This window comes from Aethalodelphis obliquidens, unplaced genomic scaffold, assembly GCF_003676395.1.
Source record: "Aethalodelphis obliquidens isolate GAN/ISIS:26980383/991018 unplaced genomic scaffold, ASM367639v1 scaffold8, whole genome shotgun sequence".
NCBI classification, from domain to species: Eukaryota; Metazoa; Chordata; class Mammalia; order Artiodactyla; family Delphinidae; genus Aethalodelphis; species Aethalodelphis obliquidens.
Window position 1 is genome coordinate 47,104,428 of NW_020837952.1, and position 21,540 is coordinate 47,125,967.

Below are 21,540 nucleotides of genomic sequence, written 5' to 3' on the forward strand. Positions count from 1 at the left end.
TCCTCACCTCTCTCCTATGCACCTTCCCTAACCCCTACTCTCTGAGTATGATTGATTACACCATAATTTTGTTAGATGAGTGTTCAGTGTTTACATTATAACCATATAAATGCTATTCACAGGTGAGCTATGTAGAATATTGTGAATATTTTTTGTTTGCCGTCGATTAGTAATGGTCACTTTGTTTGTTTTAGATCTGTATGTATTTACCACTAATTCAGTCTATGCTCTCATTTGTTTAAATCTTCTCTCATTATGGTTAGATGCATCAGATATTCTATCAAATTTCCTCATCTTGAAGAAATTTCTCCTCCTCCAATCTGAGATGATTGCCTTCCACAAATTGAGCACACCTATCATCTTGGAGTCTCCCTTCATCATCTTTCTGGGGATATCTTTTGCCTCTCACCTGTGCTGGATTCCCTGTTTCCTGGATCTCATATTTTTCCCTTCGTTAGTTTACATCCTCATTTTTGTAGAGCACATCCCAGGAAAAGGGTGCATAGGTGATAAATTTATTTTGAGATCTTGCATTGTTTGAAAATAAGTTCAGTCTTCCTTCCTACTGAATTTGCAGTTTGAGCGGAAGTAGAATTCTATATTGGAAGTCATTATCCTTCAGAATTTTGAAAGCTGGGAAAAAATTTTTTTGAAAGTTGTTATATTCAAACTTCAGGTGTTTTTGTTAGAATCTAAACCACTTCTGATTTTTGGTCCTTTTAAATGTGACCTTTCCCCTGATAGCTTTTAGAATTTTTTCTTTGTCCCTACCGTTCTTAAATTTTATGATGATGTGTCTTGTTGTGTGTCTATTTTTAATCCCTTGTGTTGAGTACTCAGTGGGCCCTTTCAGTATGGAAACTCATGTTCTTCAGTTGTGAGAATTCTCAGTTTATTTCACTGATTTACACCCTTCTGTTTTCTCTCTTTTTCTTCATGTAACTTCTTTTATGTGGGTGGTGTACCTCCTGGACTTGTCTTCTTATTCTCTGCTTTTGTTCAGGTATGGGTTGCCTTACTTTGAAAAACATAAATAAGCTGGATTGTGAATAGGATCGTGGAGGAATTTCCATGGGAATAGTTGGAGGAACTAGGCTTAATTACCCTCTAAAACAGGGACATTAGACTGTTTTTGTAAAGACCCAGAGAGTAAATATTTTAAGCTTTTTGGGCCATAATGTCTCTGTTACACCTACTCACGTCTACAACTGTAGCATAAAAGGAGTCATAGGCAATACCTAAACAAAGGAGCATAGCTATATTTCAGTGAAACTTTATTTATAAAAATAGGCAGAGACTGGATCTGGTCCATGAGCCATAGTTTGCTGACCCCTATTCTAAAAGATACAAAGAGATAGATATTAGACTTGTTCTATAAAGATTAAATTATAGTGTATAGATTTCAACTCACTAGAAAAATACATTTTCTTATATAACTGTCCAGAGATGGAGTGTACTGCCTTGGGATTTGTGAGTTCCCTAATTTGATAGGTAAACATAAAGACAGGGATATTGTAGAAATAATCTTAGGTCCTTTTTTCCAGTTCTAATAGTCTATGATTGTTATTGTTTTAGAAATGTTGGTAACATTTTATTCCAAAATAATTACCTGTTTTGGTTAGTACAAGTTTTTCTTTTTTTTTCTTTTATTTTTTTTGCGGTACACGGGCCTCTCACTGTTGTGGCCTCTCCCATTGCGGAGCAAAAGCTCTGGACGCGCAGGCTCAGCGGCCGTGGCTCATGGGCCCAGCCGCTCTATAGCATGTGGGATCTTCCCAGACTGGGGTGCGAACCTGTGTCCCCTGCATCGGCAGGCAGACTCTCAACCACTGCGCCACCAGGGAAGCCCTGATTAGTACAAGTTTTGATAAGAAGGTATTAACTTCAAAGAAGTTACTTCAAAGAAGTTTTTCCAAAATATCATGTCCAAATCATTTTTGCCAACATTAACAGTATTTCTGACATGTATGCTGTTGGCTCAAAATTGGGTCATAAAATTAAAAACTTACCAAGAAGGTAAAATAGCATAGCTGTAACTATAAAGTACTTGGTTTTTCCCCACACTTCTAGGATTAAATATTTTTTTTAATTTGATGACTCAGCTTGGAACTAAATTATTTTGTTTATAGATTTATTCATATAAGGAATTAGATAAATAAAATCAGAACTCCAAATTATTTTTATTTGACCTACTATAGCTATGTTTATCTGAGTAAATTTTTTCCTCCTAGTAAACAGATGAAATGTTCATTGCTGATGTTTTCAGAACTCCAGGTCCACAAGCTATATAGGCAAACTATTGATACATTTGAAACTTTAATACATAATACCAATATTGTTCTTTAGAGAAACCACCGGCACCATCACAAGTACAACTGATCAAAGCCACTACCAACTCTTTTCATGTCAAATGGGATGAAGTGCCTACAGTTGAAGGCTATCTTTTGCAGTTGAATACAGACTTGCCGTACCAAGCTGTGTCATCAGATTCTTCAGCAACACCAAATATGCAAGGTAACATAATTTTCACACTTAAAGCGTGTATGCTCATATGCTTCACGAAAGAAAAATAGTGTAGAAAAGCCTGTGATTAGACCTGGTTTAAGAAATTTTATTCTATGATGTTTCCTGCCTGAAAAATATGTTTCAACTCTGAAACTTGACTGTATTACCATTATGGTGTAGTAGAACACATAGGCATGTAGGGTAGAATGTTTTTTCTGGAGTTCATTTTGATGTACTTTCTTAATCTGACATGCTACTTGACTTCAGGAGATGGTTTTAATTAGTTTTCATAAATATTTCAGCTTCTTTCAAAAGTATTTTTAACTAACAGGCACTTGGAAGGAAAGTAAAGGCAAATTTAATTTTACATGTTCTTCCAAAAAGGATTTCAGTCAACTATTAAGCAGACTATTAAGAAAACAGGTAAACTTTGATAAATATGCAACTTTTTAAACCTTTAATATGTAACTTTTAAAAATATTTGATTGTAATGTATTTTCTTGAAGCTAATTTAGAGCATATCAGTCTGAACTTTCCCATTCCTACAGGAGTCAGGATGGACCCACACAGACAAGGCAGTAATAGCATCATTCCTAACAGTGTAAGTTGAAAAAATTTATAACAGTAAATGAATGTTTATGGTTACAGTCCCAATTTTTATTAATATTTTTAGCATATTACCCTAGGACAGGGGTTCTGAACCGTGGCTGCACATCACAATCACCTCTGAGATTAAAAAACAAACAAATAAACACAGATTCCCCATGCCTTTCCCCAGATCTAGTGAAGCAGAATCTTAAAACGATGCCCAGATAACTCTGTTTTTAAGGAAAGCTCCGTATATCATTGTGACAGTAGCCTGAATTAAGAACCCCTGGCCAAGAGATTGAAGTCTCATTACACATAGTATCAGAGGCTAATACAAACACACAAACACACACACACACTATATATATACGTGTATATATATATATATACACGTATATATATATACACACACATATATATGTATATATATGTGTGTATATTTATATATATTTATATGTATGTATATATATATGTTTGGTTTTTGTTTTTTTTTTAATTTAGGTGGTACTACAAGGTTTATAATGAAGAGCAATAGTTTCCTGCTCTGCTCCTACTTGCCCTTGATCCTGCCTCTAGAAACAACTACTTTCAAATATTTTAGCTCTCTTCTGGTATCCACCTTTGTGCTTTTAAATAAAATCCTTGTGCTGCCACTTCTTGACTTTCTAGTTTTAGGTCAATTGTCTTTAGTAATGGAAGATGAAGATTTTATGATCTCTTAAAATATTGTCATTTCCTCCCCTTCCTCTTCCCACATCCTTTAAATATGTTTAGTTGAATCATTATTTGATATTTACATTGTGATGATGACATATTCATAGGTGAGCCATGTAGTGTGCTGTGAACATTGTTCCTTCTTCATGTAATTTTTTGTTTTTCTTGGCATTGTTAACTGCCTCACTTTTTCATTTGCTTGGTTTTCTTCTTGCCCATCATTAATTAATACTCAGATTATCCAATAAAATAATAAAACTCCTCTCAAAATATTCAAACATATAAGGTAGTCTTTTTTTTCTTTCTTCACCACCCCCTGCCCCCGGAACCATTCCTCCCAGGGCCTCTGTCTTGGTGCTCTAGTCTGTACTAATTCTTCTCTAAGTCTGCTACTCAGCTGTCAGATTAGAACTTCCATTTGTTTCATTTTGGAAGTTTCTTTTACCTCTTTTCTGTGTTAGAGTCCATTGATCTCATTTCATTCTTTCTTGGTATTCTCCAGTAATTTCCTGAGAAAGGGTTTATGAAAGGTAAACTTTTTGAGATCTTACATATGTGAAAATGCCTTTTCTCTGTTCACGTTTGATTGGTAGCTTGGCTGTGTTATATATAGAATTCTGTATTGGAAATGTTTTCCTTAGAAATGGTAAGGCATTTTCCTACTGTCTTTTAGCATTCAGTGTTGCTGTTAAGAAGTCTGTTGCCACTCGGATTCCTGATCGTTTATGTATGACCTAATTTTTTTTGTTTTAATCCCCAGTTCTCTGAAATTTCAACAGTGATGTACCTTAGAGTGTGTGTCTTTGCTTCATTCACTGTACTGTGCAGTCAGTGGGCTGCGTCATTCTGGAAACTCATGGCTTTCATTACTGATTATTTCCTCCTTCCACATTCTCCTTCTCTTTTTTGGAAACTCCTGTTAATTGAATGATGGTCCTCCTGAACTAATCCTCTGATTTTACTTTTTACTTTCTATTTTTCCTCTGTCTGTTCTGCTTTCTGAAAAGTTTCTTCATTTATGTTATAAATCTTCTATGCAATTTTTAAATATATTCAACCACATATTTAATCTCTAAAAGCCTGCTCTTATTCTTTATTTCTTTTATGACATTTTATTTTTGCTTCATGAATGTAATATTTTCCCTTATCTCTTCAAGAATTATGCTTTTTTTTAAAAAATGGAGTTATATTCTGCTCTCAACATTATTTCTTTTTCTCAAGCTCCTTTTAAAAAAAATTTGTTTTGGTCTTGGACTTCCATGTTAGAGGCTGTTATCAAATGTCTGGTGATGCTTGGCTGTCCTTTCATGTTTAAGTGAAGCGTTAAAAATGAGCTTGGAAGATGTCTTAGTCCATTTGGCCCGCTATAACAAAACACCATAGCCTAGGTGGCTTATAAACAATAGACATTTATTTCCTGCATTTCTGGAGGCTGGAAGTCTGAGATCAGGGTGCCTGCATGGTAGAGTTCTGGTGAGGAACCTCTTTAGGGTTGCAGACTGCTGACTTCTCATTGTATCCTCACATGGTGGAAGGGACAATGGATCTTTCTTGGGCCACTTTTTTTTTTTTTGGCGGTACGCAGGCCTCTCACTGCTGTGGCCTCTCCCCTTGCAGAGCACAGGCTCCGGACGCGCAGGCTCAGCGGCCATGGCTCACAGGTCCAGCCGCTCCGCGGCATGTGGGATCCTCCTGGACCGGGGCACAAACCCATGTCCCCTGCATCGGCAGGTGGACTCCCAACCACTGCGCCACCAGGGAAGCCCTGGGCCACTTTTTTTTTTTTTTTTTAACATCTTTATTGGAGTATAATTGCTTTACATTGTTGTGTTAGTTGCTGCTGTATAACAAAGTGAATCAGCTATACATATACATATATCCCCATATCCCCTCCCTTTTGCGTCTCCCTCCCACCCTCCCTATCCCACCCCTCTAGGTAGTCACAATGCACTGAGCTGATCTCCCTGTGCTATGTGGCTGCTTCCCACTAGCTATCTATTTTACATTTGGTCCATGCCACTCTCTCACTTCGTCCCAGCTTACCTTTCCCCCTCCCCGTGTCCTCAAGTCCATTCTCTACATCTGTGTCTTTATTCCTGTCCTGCCCCTAGGTTCATCAGAGCCTTTTTTTTTTTTTTTAGATTCCATATATATGTGTTAGTATACGGTATTTGTTTTTCTATTTCTGACTTACTTCACTCTGTATGACAGACTCTAGGTCCATCCACCTCACTACAAATAACTCAATTTTGTTTCTTTTTATAGCTGAGTAATATCCCATTGTATATATGTGCCACATCTTCTTTATCCATTCATCTGTCGATGGACACTTAGGTTGCTTCCATGTCCTGGCTATTGTAAATAGTGCTGCAATGAACATTTTGGTCCATGACTGTTTTTGAATTATAGTTTTCTCAGGGTATATGCCCAGTAGTGGGATTGCTGGGTTGTATGGTAGTTCTATTTTTAGTTTTTTAAGGAACCTCCATACTGTTCTCCATAGTGGCTGTATCAATTTATATTACCACCAACAGTGCAAGAGGGTTCCCTTTTCTCCACACCCTCTCCAGCATTTATTGTTCGTAGATTTTTTGATGATGGCCTTTCTGACCGGTGTGAGGTGATACCTCACTGTAGTTTTGATTTGCATTTCTCTAATGATTAGTGATGTTGAGCATCCTTTCATGTGTTTGTTGGCAATCTGTATATTTTCTTTGGAGAAATGTCTATTTAGGTCTTCTGCCCATTTTTGGATTTGGTTGTTTGTTTTTTTGATATTGAGCTACATGAGCTGCTTGTATATTTTGGAGATTAATCCTTTGTCAGTTGCTTAGTTGGAAAATATTTTCTCCCATTCTGAGGGTTGTCTTTTCATCTTGTTTATGGTTTCCTTTGCTGTGCAAAAGCTTTTAAGTTTCATTAGGTCCCATTTGTTTATTTTTGTTTTTATTTCCATTACTCTAGGAGGTGGATCAAAAAAGATCTTGCTGTGATTTACGTCAAAGAGTGTTCTTCCTATGTTTTCCTCTTAAGAGTTTTATAGTGTCCAGTCTTACATTTGGTTCTCGAATCCATTTTGAGTTTATTTTTGTGTATGGTGTTAGGGAGTGTTCTAATTTCATTCTTTCACATGTAGCTGTCCAGTTTTCCCAGCACCACTTATTGAAGAGGCTGTCTTTTCTCCATTGTATATTCTTGCCTTCTTTATCAAAGATAAGGTGACCATATGTGCATGGGTTTATCTCTGGGTTTTCTATCCTGTTCCACTGATCTATATTTCTGTTTTTGTGCCAGTACCATACTGTCTTGATTACTGTAGCTTTGAGTATAGTCTGAAGTCAGGGAGCCTGCTTCCTCCACCTCTGTTTTTCTTTCTCAAGATTGCTTTGGCTATTCAGAGTTTTTTGTGTTTCCATACAAATTGTGAAATTTTTCGTTCTAGTTCTGTGAAAAATGCCAGTGGTAGTTTGATAGGGATTGCATTAAATCTGTAGATTGCTTTGGGTAGTATAGTCATTTTCACAGTGTTGTTTCTTCCAATCCAAGAACATGGTGTATCTTTCCATCTGTTTGTATCATCTTTGATTTCTTTCATCAGTGTCTTACAGTTTTCTGCATAAAGGTCTTTTGTCTCTTTAGGTAGGTTTGTTCCTAGGTATTTTATTCTTTTTGTTGCAATGGTAAATGGGAGTGTTTCCTTAATTTCTCTTTCAGATTTTTCATCATTAGGGTATAGGAATGCAAGAGATTTCTGTGCATTAATTTTGTATCCTGCTACTTTCCCAAATTCATTGATTAGCTCTAGTAGTTTTCTGGTAGCATCTTTAGGATTCTCTATGTATGGTATCACGTCATCTGCAAACAGTGACAGTTTTACTTCTTCTTTTCCGATTTGGATTCCTTTTGTTTCTTTTGCATCTCTGATTGCTGTGGCTAAAGCTTCCAAAACTATATTGAATAAGAGTGGTGAGAGTGGACAACCTTGTCTTCTTCCTGATCTCAGTGGAAATGGTTTCTGTTTTTCACCATTGAGAGCAATGTTGGCTGTGGGTTTGTCAGATATGACCTTTATTATGTTGAGGTAAGTTCCCTCTATGCCTACTTCCCAGAGAGTTTTTATCATAAATGGGTGTTGAATTTTATCGAAAGCTTTTTCTGCATCAATTGAGATTATAATATGGTTTTTATCCTTCAGTTTGTTAGTATGGTGTAACACATTGATTGATTTGTGTATATTGAAGAATCCTTGCATTCCAAGGATAAACCCCACTTGATCATGGTGTATGATCCTTTTAATGTGCTGCTGGATTCTGTTTACTAGTATTTTGTTGAGGATTTTTGCATCTATGTTCATCAGTGATATTGGCCTGTAGTTTTCTTATTTTGTAACATCTTTGTCTGGTTTTGGTATCAGGGTGGTGGTGACCTCGTAGAATGAGTTTGGGAGTGTTCCTCTCTCTGCTATATTTTGGAAGAGTTTGAGAAGGATGGGTGTTAGCTCTTCTGTAAATGTTTGATAAAATTCACCTGTGAATCCATCTGGACCTGGGTTTTTGTTTGTTGGAAGCTTTTTAATCACAGTTTCAATTTCAGTGCTTGTGATCAGTCTGTTTCTATTTTCTATTTCTTCCTGGTTCAGTCTGGGAAGGTTGTGCTCTTCTAAGAATTTGTCCATTTCTTCCAGGTTGTCCATTTTATTCACATATAGTTGCTTGTAGTAATCTCTCATGATCCTTTGTATTTCTGCAGTGTGAGTTGTTACTTCTCCTTTTTCATTTCTAATTCTGTTGATTTGAGTCTTCTCCCTTTTTTCTTGATGAGTCTGGCTAATGGTTTATCAATTTTTTTTTTTTTTTTTTTGCGGTACGCGGGCCTCTCACTGTTGCGGCCTCTCCCATTGCGGAGCACAGGCTCCGGACGCGCAGGCTCAGCGGCCATGGCTCACAGACCCAACCGCTCCGCGGCATGTGGGATCTTCCCGGACCAGGGCACGAACCCACGTCCCCTGCATCGGCAGACGGACTCTCAACCACTGCACCACCAGGGAAGCCCTATCAGTTTTTTTAATCTTCTCAAAGACCCAGCTTTTAGTTTTATTGATCTTTGCTATCATTTCCTTTATTTCTTTTTCATTTTGTTTCTGGTCTGATCTTTATGATTTCTTTCCTTCTGCTAACTTTGGGGGTTTTTTGTTCTTCTTTCTCTAATTGCTTTAGGTGTAAGGTTACAGTTTATTTGAGATTTTTCTTGTTTCTTGAAGTAGGATCGTATTGCTATATACTTCCCTCTTATAACTCCTTTTGCTGCATCCCATAGGTTTTGGGTCGTCGTGTTTTCATTGTCATTTGTTTCTAGGTATTTTTTGATTTCCTCTTTGATTTCTTCAGTGATCTCTCAGTTATTTAGTAGCATATTGTTTAGCCTCCATGTGTTTGGATTTTGTAGTTTTTTTCCCTGTAATTGATATCTAGTCTCATAGTGTTGTAGTCAGAAAAGATACTTGATATGATTGCAATTTTCTTAAATTTACCAAGGCTTGATTTGTGACCCAAGATATGATCTATCCGGGAGAATGTTCCATGAGCACTTGAGAAGAAAGTTTATTCTGTTGTTTCTGGATGGAATGTCCTATAAATATCAGTTAAGTCCATCTTGTTTAATGTATCATTTAAAACTTGTGTTTCCTTATTTATTTTCATTTTGGTTGATCTGTCCATTGGTGAAAGTGAGGTGTTAAAGTCCCCTACTATTATTGTGTTACTGTCAGTTTCCCCTTTTATGGCTGTTAGCAATTGCCTTATGTATTGAGGTGCTCCTATGTTGGGTGCATAAATATTTACAATTATTATATCTTCTTCTTGGATTGATCCGTTGCTCATTATGTAGTGTCCTTCTTTGTCTCTTGTAATAGTCTTTATTTGAAAGTCTGTTTTATCTGATATGAGTATTGCTACTCCAGCTTTCTTTTGATTCCCATTTGCATGGAATATCTTTCTTCCATCCCCTCACTTTCTGTCTGTATGTGTCCCTAGGTCTGAAGTGGGTCTCTTGTAGACAGCACATATACGGGTCTTGTTTTTTAATCCCTTCAGCCAGCCTGTGTCTTTTGGTTGGAGCGTTCAATCCATTTACATTTAAGGTAATTATCAATATGTATGTTCCTATTCCCATTTTCTTAATTGTTTTGGGTTTGTTATTGTAGGTCTTTTCCTTCTCTTGTGTTTCCTGCCTAGAGAAGTTCCTTTAGCATTTGCTGTAAAGCTGGTTTGCTAGTGCTGAATTCTTAGCTTTTGCTTGTCTGTAAAGGTTTTATTTCTCCGTCGGATCTGAATGAGATCCTTGCTGGGTAGAGTAATTTTGGTTGTAGGTTTTTCCCTTTCATCACTTGAAATATGTCCTGCCGCTCCCTTCTGGCTTGCAGAGTTTCTGCTGAAAGATCAGCTGTTAACCTTATGGGGATTTCCTTGTATGTTATTTGTTGTTTTTCCCTTGCTGCTTTTATTATTTTTTCTTTGTATTTAATTTTTGATATTTTGATTAATATGTGTCTTGGCGTGTTTCTCCTTGGATTTATCCTGTATGGGACACTCTGCACTTCTTGGACTTGATTGACTATTTCCTTTCCCATATTAGGGGAGTTTTCAACTATAATCTCTTCAAATATTTTCTCAGTCCCTTTCTTTTTCTCTTCTTCTTCTGGGATCCCTATAATTCGAATGTTGGTGTGTTTAATGTTGTCCCAGAGGTCTCTGAGACTGTCCTGAATTCTTTTCATTCTTTTTTCTTTATTCTGCTCTGCAGTAGTTATTTCCACTGTTTTATCTTCCAGGTCACTTATCCGTTCTTCTGCCTCAGTTATTCTGCTATTGGTTCCTTCTAAGGAATTTTTAATTTCATTTATTTTGTTGTTCATCATTGTTTGTTTACTCTTCAGTTCTTCTAGGTCCTTGTTAAACGTTTCTTGTATTTTCTCCATTCTGTTTCCAAGATTTTGGCTCATCTTTACTATCATTACTCTGAATTCTTTTTCAGGTAGATGGCCTATTTCCTTTTCATTTGTTAGGTCCGGTGGGTTTTTGTTTTGCTCCTTCATCTGCTGCGTATTTCTCTGTCTTCTCATTTTGCTTAACTTACTGTGTTTGGGGTCTCCTTTTCGCAGGCTGCAGGTTTGTAGTTCCCATTGTTTTTGGTGTCTGCCCCCAGTGGGTAAGGTTGGTTCAGTGGGTTGTGTAGGCTTCCTGGCGGAGGGGACCTGGTGCCTGTGTTCTGGTGGGTGAGGCTCGATCTTGTCTTTCTGGTGGGCATGACCGCATCCAGTGGTGTGTTTTGGGGTGTCTGTGAACTTAGTATATTAGGCAGCCTCTCTGCTAATGGGTGGGGTTTTGTTCCTGTCTTGCTAGTTGTTTGGCATGGGGTGTCCACCACTGGAGCTTGCTGGTCATTGAGTGGAGCTGGGTCTTAGCGTTGAGACAGAGATCTGCGAGATCTCTCGCTGATTGATATTACGTGGGGCCAGGAGGTCTCTGGTGGTCCAGTGTCCTGAACTCGTCTCTCCCACCTCCGAGGCTCAGGCCTGCCACCCAGCTGGAGCACCAAGACCCTGTCAGCCACACAGTGTTGGCGTTCACCATCAGGAAAAGGGGGTGCTCATGCACTGCTGATCCACTTGTGAATTTTTCAAGTTTTTGTGAAAACAATCTTGCACAATCTGTTTTAAAAAAAACCAACAAAACTCTTGGGCCACTTTTATAAGGCACTAATCACAGCCCAAAGCTACTTCCTAATACCATCACCTTGGGGGTTACGTTTCAACATATAAATTTGTGGGGGACACAGACATGTCAGACCATAGCAGCTCTATGCCTATGGGCATGCTTGATTAGTAGACCTTAATGAGGGTTTTTGAGTGAGGATCTACAAATATCAGTATCTTATCTTGTGAACCAGTGGGTTTCCCCTGAGACTTCTCCAACCTCTTGCTTAAGGACTCTAAGCCTGGCTATCAATATTCTGGGAGCTTAATGCAGAGAGGGCAGTGTCTTTCTGTTCAGTATGCAGACTTTCACTTAATCCCCATTTTTAGTATCGGTGCCCCTCCTCCATCCTCACCAGAGAGACTCTGTACCATGGTCCAGAGACTCCCATTTTAATCTTTCTACCTATCTCCCTTCTTCAGTTCGAATGGAGGTGAGGAATCTGTCTGCCTTTGTATGCTGGAAGAGCAGAGCTGGGGCTGCAGACACTTTTTATATAGTCTTCTATATGATGGTCCTCTGGTGTTCTGCACTCTGCACTTCAGCCTCCAAAGAACCTGATGCCCCCAATTTCCAAGCCTTTCTGGGCTCTTCAGCAAAACCGGTTCACCTCTCAGTCACTTTCCACCTACAGGCTCTTAGCTTTAGCTTTTTCTGCTTTATAAAGTCATACCTCATTTCTTGCACTTTGCTTTACTGTGCTTCCCAGATAGTATAACATGGAGACTTGGTAGTGAAATAAACTTAGGGTCAAATTCTAGCTCTGCTACTTGCTGGCTGCCTGACCCTGGGTGTGTTACTTAAGATCTCTCTGAGTCTCATTTTTTTCCATCTGTAAGCCAGGGGTGATTTTATCCAATTTATAGAATTCTTATGAAGATTAAATGAAATACAGACTTTATAACTATGTAGCACAAGGCTTGTCACATAATATAATGCTCCTTAATGGTTGTGGCTGTCATCATCATCATTTATTAACAGTAGCACAATCACTATCAATTAGAAGGGAAGTAGAGGGCATATTATGGACAAGTATCCTTAGAGCTATGAGAAATTATAATTGATAATATAGTTATAATTGACATTAAAGGTGGAGACAGAAAAGTAACAAAAAACATGTAACAAAAAAGAGGCAACGATATTGGGGTATTAGAATGAAGCCAGATCACTTTTATGGTTCAGTAGACCTGTAATTATTGCTATATAATAACTGATGTTCACATTGATGATTTGAATTATCAAAAGGTTTAAATATGTTTGTTATAGTGTCTTTAAGAAGACAAACAAATGTAATTAGGAAGATTCCTATCTAGACTGTTTAATGGTGAAGAATATTGATACGTATGTATTAAATCTTGAAGCCTATATGGAAAACTCAGTCATATAGAATAATTTATATGCTTGAAGGTTTCATATAACTGAGATTTTTCTCTTAGGAGTCGTAAAATCTTTAGTGTACATGTCTGATCTTGTTAAGAAAATTTGAATGTTAAATTCAGTATCTTGGGTGTTGTCACCTATGTTACATATGTATTTACTTGAATACTAACTACCACTTGTAAAAATGTAGATTTTTTTTTTTTTTCCCTGAAAATGTATTGTTCCTTTTCCCTTCAGAACTGGTCTTTTGAGAATGAATATTAAATGGAAAGAAATTGTTTCCTTAAACTATTATAAAATTTAAAGTATAATTCTGTACAAATTAAGAATATTATTTAAACTGTTTTGTATTTTGGAAAATTTATTTTCAAAACATTTAAGTTGTAAATTATTTTGCTTGTTTTTTACATGTATTTCTATTTAATTGAACATTACTTGCTACAATAAATTATTTTACTTCTTGTAGATCAGTGATACAATGAACAGTGCAAAATCTGAACATACAGCTATGAAAGGAACTTCACTGAAAAACAAACCAGAACTCAAAGCATCAACTGATTCTAATGCCACTTTACATTCATCTTTGGCAACTAACGCTTCTAATCATAACAGTTGTGTGGTGGATATGCTAAGGAAAAATGAAGGTATAAAGATGGCATTCTAAATAAAGCTTAAGCTTTTTATAATAATGGTAGAAAATTTTAGAGTCTTTGAAAAAGTAAATGTTATATGGTTTGGATCCATTTTCAAAATATAATATATACCTGCCATATTAACCCTAATTAGAATGATGTCAAGATACCAAGCAAGAACTTACCTGAATAGTAAAGATTAGTTATTAACTATAGAATTTAAATGAGGCGAGCTCTTGTGTACCATTTGAGATTGGCCAGTGTGTTCAGTATCACTGTTTCATTACCCTGTTGTCCTAGCACTTATAACTATCTGCAGTAATTTATTTGGGGCCAGGATTTTGTCTATCTTGTTCACATAAAGTTCTCCAGCACCCAGATTCATGCCTGGTAAATAGTAATCACTTAATAAATAAATACATATTTGTTTACCAAGTAACTGAATTATCCCCAGAAAGGTAGTTCATTTATGAAACTGTTGATTAGCCTGTTGAATTCATGGTACAGCTTGTAATTTGGTGATCCTTATATTTTAAAGTATTTAATTTGAATATTCTGATACCATTCGAGATATATTAAGTGTTGCCTCTGATTTCATTGTCTAAAATTACTTTATAAATCTCATTCTGATATATCCCTGACGTAGGAATATGTGGTTTTATTTTTAATTTGAAAAAATTACGACCTTAAAGTATTCAAGGAAAATAATTTCCTATAGTTTTTCTAATTTTATTATTTGTGGAAGAGGAGAGCACTTTTGTTTTGTTGATTTTCAGATATAAGGGAATCATTTGGTCAAAATTATAAAAGCTTGGTCTTGGACGTCAGTTTAAATTTTTTTTATAGTGATTTTCTATGTCTATCATATAAAGAAGTTTATACTCTTGAAAACAAATATGAGATTTGAGAATCTTAATGTACTCTGAATCCTACTTGTAAGGCAATTTGGATAAAATTAATATTAGTCAAATGGAGAAACAAGAGTGGTTGTACAATGACAGTGTCTGGCACATAGTAGATACTCAAATGTGTGAATGAATGGTTACCCAATTTCAGGTTAACAAGAGGAGATTGGGCTTTTTCTCTGTAGGTTGGAGTAGCTGATATGTTTCTTTCTTTTTTCCTTTTTTTGTATGTTTCAAAAGTGAAAGAGTGACACAATTAGTTGTGTTTCTTTTAATTAATTTATTTAATTAATTTATTTTTGGCTGCGTTGGGTCTTCGTTGCTGCACGTGGGCATTCTCTAGTTGCAGTGAGCAGGGGCTACTCTTCATTGCAGTGCGCGGGCTTCTCATTGTGGTGGCTTCTCTTGTTGCAGGGCATGGGCTGTAGGTGCGCAGGCTCCAGTAGTTGTGACATGCAGGCTCAGTAGTTGTGGCTCGCGGGCTCTAGAGCACAGGCTCAGTAGTTGTGGCGCATGGGCTTAGTTGCTCCACGGCATGTGGAATCTTCCCAGACCAGGGCTCGAACCCGTGTCTCCTGCATTGGCATGCGGTTTCTAAACCACTACACCACCAGGGAAGCCCCGCGATTAGTTTTTGTTTTTTATTTTGGAAAGGACATTCTAGCCTCACCCTCAGGAAGAGTTATAATAGGAAATGGTTGGGAGACTCGTTAGGAGGTTCTTTTAGGACTCCAAGAGATGCATAGAGACTAAAGCAGTGGGTGGGATGGAGAGGAGAGAATACATCAGTTCAGAGACCTTTAGAAAGTAGCACCTATTAGATTTGGAAACTGGTTAGATATGAGAAATAAAAATGAGTTGAACATGGCTCCCAGTTTTCTGGGTTGGACATTCAGTTGTTGATGAAGATAGGAAATACAGGAGCAAGAACAGATTTGGGGATAAGATAGGTTCAACCTTGAACTTACTGTTTTTGAGGCACTTGAGTTACATATTGGTAAAGATTTCTAATAGGCAGTTGGATACTTAGGTCTGGAGTCTATGAGGCAGTTCTTGGCTAGAAGTATAAATTTAGAAATTAAGAGTATCTAACATGTAAGCTCCACAAGAGCAGGGACCTTGTCTGACTTGTTTACTGCTGGATTCTCAGGACCTGGCACTGCACCTGGGACATGTATTTGAGAGATGTATAATTCGTGAATGGTAGCTAAAACAACAGGAAAATATGCAAGGGGAGAAAAGAAAAGGCTTAGAAACACCTGCATTTAAAGAGTCATTTGAAGAAGAGAAGCCAGCTAAAGAGATTGAAAAGGCATTCCAAGAAGGTTAGGAAAAAAGATTGGTATCATGTTTTTTACCTGTATAGTGGGCATCACTGTTTATGACTATGCATTTATGATGTATGCATGAGTGAATACAAGTCATAGACAGAAACAGTTTCAAAAAAGAGTATGTGGTGAGGATTGTTTACATTGCAGAGAAGTCAAGTAAATGAAAATAGATAACTATCCCTTAGAAATAAGTATCCCTTGACATTTGTCAGAGCCATTTCATTAGAGTTGTGTGCTGGATCAAATTTGGGGAGGTCAAGGAAGTAGAGACTGCTCTAAAGGAAATTAGCGAGGGAAGATGGTAACTGGAGAATACTTGTTTATAATGTTTATAGACTGAGGGCCAAAACTACTGAAGAAGAATTTGAAAACACCAAAAAGAAAGGAATGATTGATAAAAGAGGGTCCCAAAGTATGCAGAAGGAATGGGACCAAGAGCACAAGAGAATAGATTAAACTTCCTTAGGAGAGAAGTCATCATCTGAAATGGAAGAGAGGACAGAGGGGTTGGGCACAATCATAAATACATTTCTAGTTTAGGACAAGAGAAGGCAGAAAATTGGTGGCATTCATGCCTGATCACCTCTTTTTCTTTTCCTAAAATGGGAGGAAAGGCCATTTGATCTATGACTGAGTAGAGTTCAAGAACAGTGATTCAGTGTTTAGAATGGAAGAAGGAGCTGAGAAGTTGGAAATCTGTTATGGATATAATGCACTTTATTTTTCTAGATATTTTATGCCTAATGGTTAAGTCATATGACTGACTTTCGTGGTGCTCACGTTTACGATTTTAAAATTGAAAATGCCAAGAATTGGGTGACAAGAACTACAAGATACAGCAGTTATTTGCAGGTGTTATGTTAATAATTAATCCTTTCCCTTTAATTTTAGGTCCTCACACTTCAGTAAATATAGGTGTTCTAAGTAGTTGCCTGGACTTAAGAACAGTAATCCCTGAAACTTCTGTATCCAGTACTGTTTCCAACGCACAAACTATGGTAACCCAGCAGACCATTAAAACTGAATCATCCAGTACAAATGGGGCAGTTGTTAAAGATGAAACTTCACTAACAACATTCAGTACCAAATCTGAAGGTTTGAAATGTGTTTCACATACTGTATTTTGAACCATTTTTGTATATAAATTCATCAAACGTATTTGTTTTAGATGGGAATTGCATTTCATCTTGGATTGAATCAAATATAAAAGGATAAGGTACCTTACATAAAATAGTTAAATTAGCACACACTGTAATACAATCAGAATGTATCTTTCCTACCATGAACTTATTCTGCAAAATTTTTTTTCCTTAGAAAAGATTAGTTCTAGGCTGTGGAGTAACAATTCTCCCAGCTTGATTGATTTCTGATTTTGTAAATTCTCATTTTATTCTTTTGCAATAGGAATTGTGTTTCATGTTTGGTGAACATTCTCTGAAGTTCCAACTAGTCATCAAATCCTTAAAAAATGAACTTTGTGAATTAGTTCAAGTTAGAGGGTCCATATTTCCAATTATTGTGATTTTTTGTATATTTATAATTATATTTTAATATATCTGTTTGATAAGTGATTATGTAAGTCTTATCTGATGAATTGTTTAATTTTTAGTTGATGAAACATGTGCATTACCTGCAACTAAGATCAGCCGTGTAGAGGCACATGCTGCAGTGATGCCATTTTCTGTAAGTATATTACCTGGACATGATATATGTTTACAGACGGTTAAATATGCTTTAAATGCTGAGCACCTTTAACATAAATTCAGGAAAAGACTCGGGTATCCTCTAGTAATTGTTTGACATAGATTGGAAAATGAAGGGTTAAAGAGAAAACTGTTCACAGTATAATGTTAAGTGGAAAACTGTGGACAAAATATATATACTGCATTCCCAATTTTATTAAAAACACACACAGTGTGTACATTCACACTCTCACGTGAGTCCTCACACATCTGCACTACGATGCTAGATGACTTTCTTCAGGTTGTGGGGCCAGAGATAATTTTCATTTTCTTCTTTATGCTTTCAGGATTTTTCTGTAATAAAATGTTACTTTAATAATCAGAAATGTGTGTGTATACATACATATGTGTATATATTGAAATTATATTAATGGTTTAAAGAGTAAAAGGACATGTCATAAAACATAAAACTTGAATGGCTTTATTGCTAACTACTTAATAGGAGAACAACAGAATATTGCAGTACCGAGTCAGGCATACCTGTAGGGTATCCCAACAATCGCTGACATTGGGTTTTTTGGTGGAAGGCCAGAATTAGTCTGCCTGGTACCAAATTTAAATGCTAGGAATGTGCCTCACATATAGTATACTAAGATTGTTTCACTTAGATGAATACATGTGTTTGTGTATATCTTTAAATTTATTTTTAAATTCTCAGTCATTTTAACTTTATTGCTATGAGCAAGAGTTTTTATTTGACCTAAAATTTACCTTTTAGAATCTTCAAGATTAGTCTGTAGTTGTAGTTTTCTTTCAGTCATGATCTTATGGCTTTTGATTCTGTATTTACCTTCATCAGCTTTCACCTTTCCAGAATGTTAAGTCCCAGTGTTCTTAGACTCTTCTCAGAGAAGAATTATTCAAATGAATTTTTATCTCTTAAATCTATTTTACAATACATCAGCCAGAGTGGTATCTGTTATTTCAGTTGGAGCCAGTTGTTTTATAAAAGTTGTTGAAGAGAGTTTTTACAACTTTAAAATGAAAACAAGTTTAAAGCTATTCCTTTTCTAAAAACCTTAAAGACTCTTCTAGTTAGCTCGCTTTGTCATGTGTGATAGCCTAAGTAACAAGTAATGTGAATTATAAGCATGTACCTCTGCTGTTATATATTCAAGACAGAAATAAATAACTGAAGTGCACATTTGTTTTGAGCTTCTGGAAACAGTGTCTCATTTATAAAGAAGATGGCTTAAAAAGGTTAGTTCCAGGGTTAAGTATAATTCACTTATCACTAAAAGTAGCTTAAGGTAGAGGAAGTTTATTAGTCTTAAAGCAAGGTAAAAATGTAAAACTGTTTAATCTGTTCCTCTTTAGTATATAATAAATTATATTCAAATTGCATTTTAGTTTTGAACATTTTTTCTCCTTTTAGGTTTGGAGAATCACAGGTATTTCAAGTGCAAAGATCACTGAATTTCTGCTAGTTGTTTTTGAATCTAGAAATAAGCCAGCTTGGAATGAATTTTTCCTTATTTGCTCCTTTTGGAGCAAGTTGTAGTGTCACATTAAAGGGATTATTACATTTTCTGAGAGAGTCTCTGAAATGACAATGTTCTATAAAACAGCTGGCATTTTAACGTATCACTGATTGGAAAGCATGCTAACTCCAGCTAGGTTGATAGCACAGAGCTACTGACTTGGAGAATGCCTGTCACTCCCTATGTTTGAATTGGCAACCCTGTTTCACTGTCAGTTGACCTAATCTGTTAAGAGTTTATTTACTTATGAGCTATTAATTGTGGTGTTTACCCATATACCTACTTGTAGATCACTGCATGGATTATTAAATCTTGAAATTTCTTGTATGTTCAGTAAGAGTCTTCATAAATGTTTCTTTCTCTGAAATTAGAAAGAGACTCCTTCAAATCCAGTGGCCACAATGAAAGCAGGAGAACGACAGTGGTGTGATGTAGGAATTTTTAAAAATAATACAGCTTTGGTGAGCCAGTTTTATTTGCTGCCAAAAGGGAAGCAAAGCATCTCAAAGGTAGCTATTGACATACTTTCTACACTGTTAGTTATAAGCCTCAAGAATGAGATTTTAAAAAGTAATCCTGATTCAGGACATTCGAATGAGTGAAATTGGGATCTGTTTACAATCTATAATTGCGAGTTCTATATATAGTTATCTTGTATTCTTTTTTAAGACTCTTTTTATAGAATATATCACAAGCAGGTTATTTTAAAAAATCTCATACAATCACTGGGCTGAATTTTGAGTCATAAGTGATATGGTCTGGCCAGTACAGATAAAGATTTTTTGAAATATCTCTAATTTTGTTACCTGGTGTGTTTAAAGAATGTTTAAAGAACATTTTTTTACTTAGAACTTTTGTTATTCCTAATTTCACAGTTTAAAAAGTATAAAAACCCCTATGCTATTGAATACAATCTAATTTTCCCTTAATTCTAAAGTCCCTTAAAGAGGACCTCATATATATAGATGAGACATTAACCCTCTAAGAATTATGAAATAGATAACAGCTCCAAAGCATATTGAACTAATATTTTTCTGGAATGGGGAATTTCAGAGAGGGAATTGCCAAAGAAATACATATTCAGTTTGAATCTCCCAAAGATCTTACTAATGGGGAATATATTATTTATCATTATATTTTAGTTTCTCTAATATTACTTCTGGTGTCTCACTTTTACATATTGAATTCTTCCAATTCTTGACAAAAGTAGATATCCTAGTTAATAATTTGTTGGTATTATGCCTAACAAAATTTCTGGCTGTAGTTTGATTTCATATACATGGAAATATCCTTATCTAAGGGCCTAGTAGCTATGTTTTTCCCAAAAGAAAGAAAAGAACATAAAATTTAGAGCCAGTAAACTTGAATTTGAATCATTAGTTCCAGTACTTGACAGTGTGACGTTGGACAAGTCACTTGTTTAACCTTGCTGAGACTCAGTTTCCTCATCTGTGAAATGGAGATGACCTAACTTCCTTAAAAAAATGGGATGGTACATTGGCACTACCTGTCTCACAGTGGTGTAGTGAGAGTTAGGGAGAATATGTAAAAATTGTTTGAAAGTTGTAGATGTTATGATCTTCTTATGCAGAGTATGTAGTCCAATTATTTAATTTAACATTTTTTCAGCATCTGCTGAATATTAATTATTAAAATGCTCTGTACTACGTGCTAGTCATGCCTTTTCTATCAAGTTTGCTTGCCTGTGTCCAAAGGGTATTGTTCCTGGCTAGACTGTTTGACAGTAAATTTTCTGAGGTTTCTACTCCACGTTAAGTTTACATGGAGATAGTTGTTACCTTGTTTATAGTGGTCAGTTTTTTTCTATCTCCATACTCTTCATGTGCAGAATACCCTTATATTTCTTTTTATAGCCAGTGATTCTCAACTGGAAAGGCACTTTTCCTCTGGATGAGAATCACCAATTTATGGGCTTAAGTTACTTTTGTTTTGGGGGAGGGGGGGTTCATTCCATGTATGAAAGAGGAAAATAAATAATGTGAACTACAACCCTAAAACATAATTCATTCTTTAAAAGTTTTGTTATTTAATGAAAAAATAATTAATTGCATCTTTTCTTTGACTTTTGCATATATTATATTTTAGATAGGAAATGCAGATGTACCTGACTACAGTTTACTTAAGAAACAAGATCTTGTTCCAGGCACAGGATACAGATTCAGGGTTGCTGCCATCAATGGTTGTGGAATAGGCCCTTTCAGCAAAATCAGTGAATTTAAAACTTGTATTCCCGGTTTTCCTGGAGCTCCTTCTGCAGTCAGAATTTCAAAGGTGAGACATCAGGTCAAGACTTAATGATTTAAATTACTGAGACTTTGTACATGAAGTAAAACTATCAGTTTAGAGATTCTTGTTAGTGTCTGATGAAATGAGAGGTATCTAAAAGGGGTAGATTAAAAATTTTTTAAATATTTTTCTCTAATCATTCATGATATTTTTAAGGACCAAAATTTCAAGCAGAATTACAGCATCCAAATTTTAGAAGGT

The 21,540-nt window shown here is 36.1% G+C and overlaps 1 protein-coding gene across 6 annotated transcripts in view; it reads left to right on the forward strand.

The window, feature by feature from the left end:
* Positions 1–21,540, forward strand: part of HCFC2 (host cell factor C2) — a 46,767-nt gene that overhangs the window by 16,748 nt on the left and 8,479 nt on the right. For 3 of the 6 annotated variants that reach the window (XM_027107374.1, XM_027107375.1, XM_027107376.1), the window contains exons 8-15: positions 264–506; positions 2,347–2,514; positions 3,054–3,106; positions 13,408–13,585; positions 16,701–16,904; positions 17,419–17,492; positions 19,404–19,541; positions 21,139–21,324. In XM_027107374.1, coding sequence (XP_026963175.1) covers positions 264–506; positions 2,347–2,514; positions 3,054–3,106; positions 13,408–13,585; positions 16,701–16,904; positions 17,419–17,492; positions 19,404–19,541; positions 21,139–21,324 — 1,244 coding nt within the window. Of the gene's footprint in view, positions 1–263; positions 507–2,346; positions 2,515–3,053; positions 3,107–13,407; positions 13,586–16,700; positions 16,905–17,418; positions 17,493–18,669; positions 18,752–19,403; positions 19,542–21,138; positions 21,325–21,540 lie in introns of those variants that run through there. The other 3 variants (XM_027107378.1, XM_027107377.1, XM_027107379.1) reach the window with 3 other exon arrangements.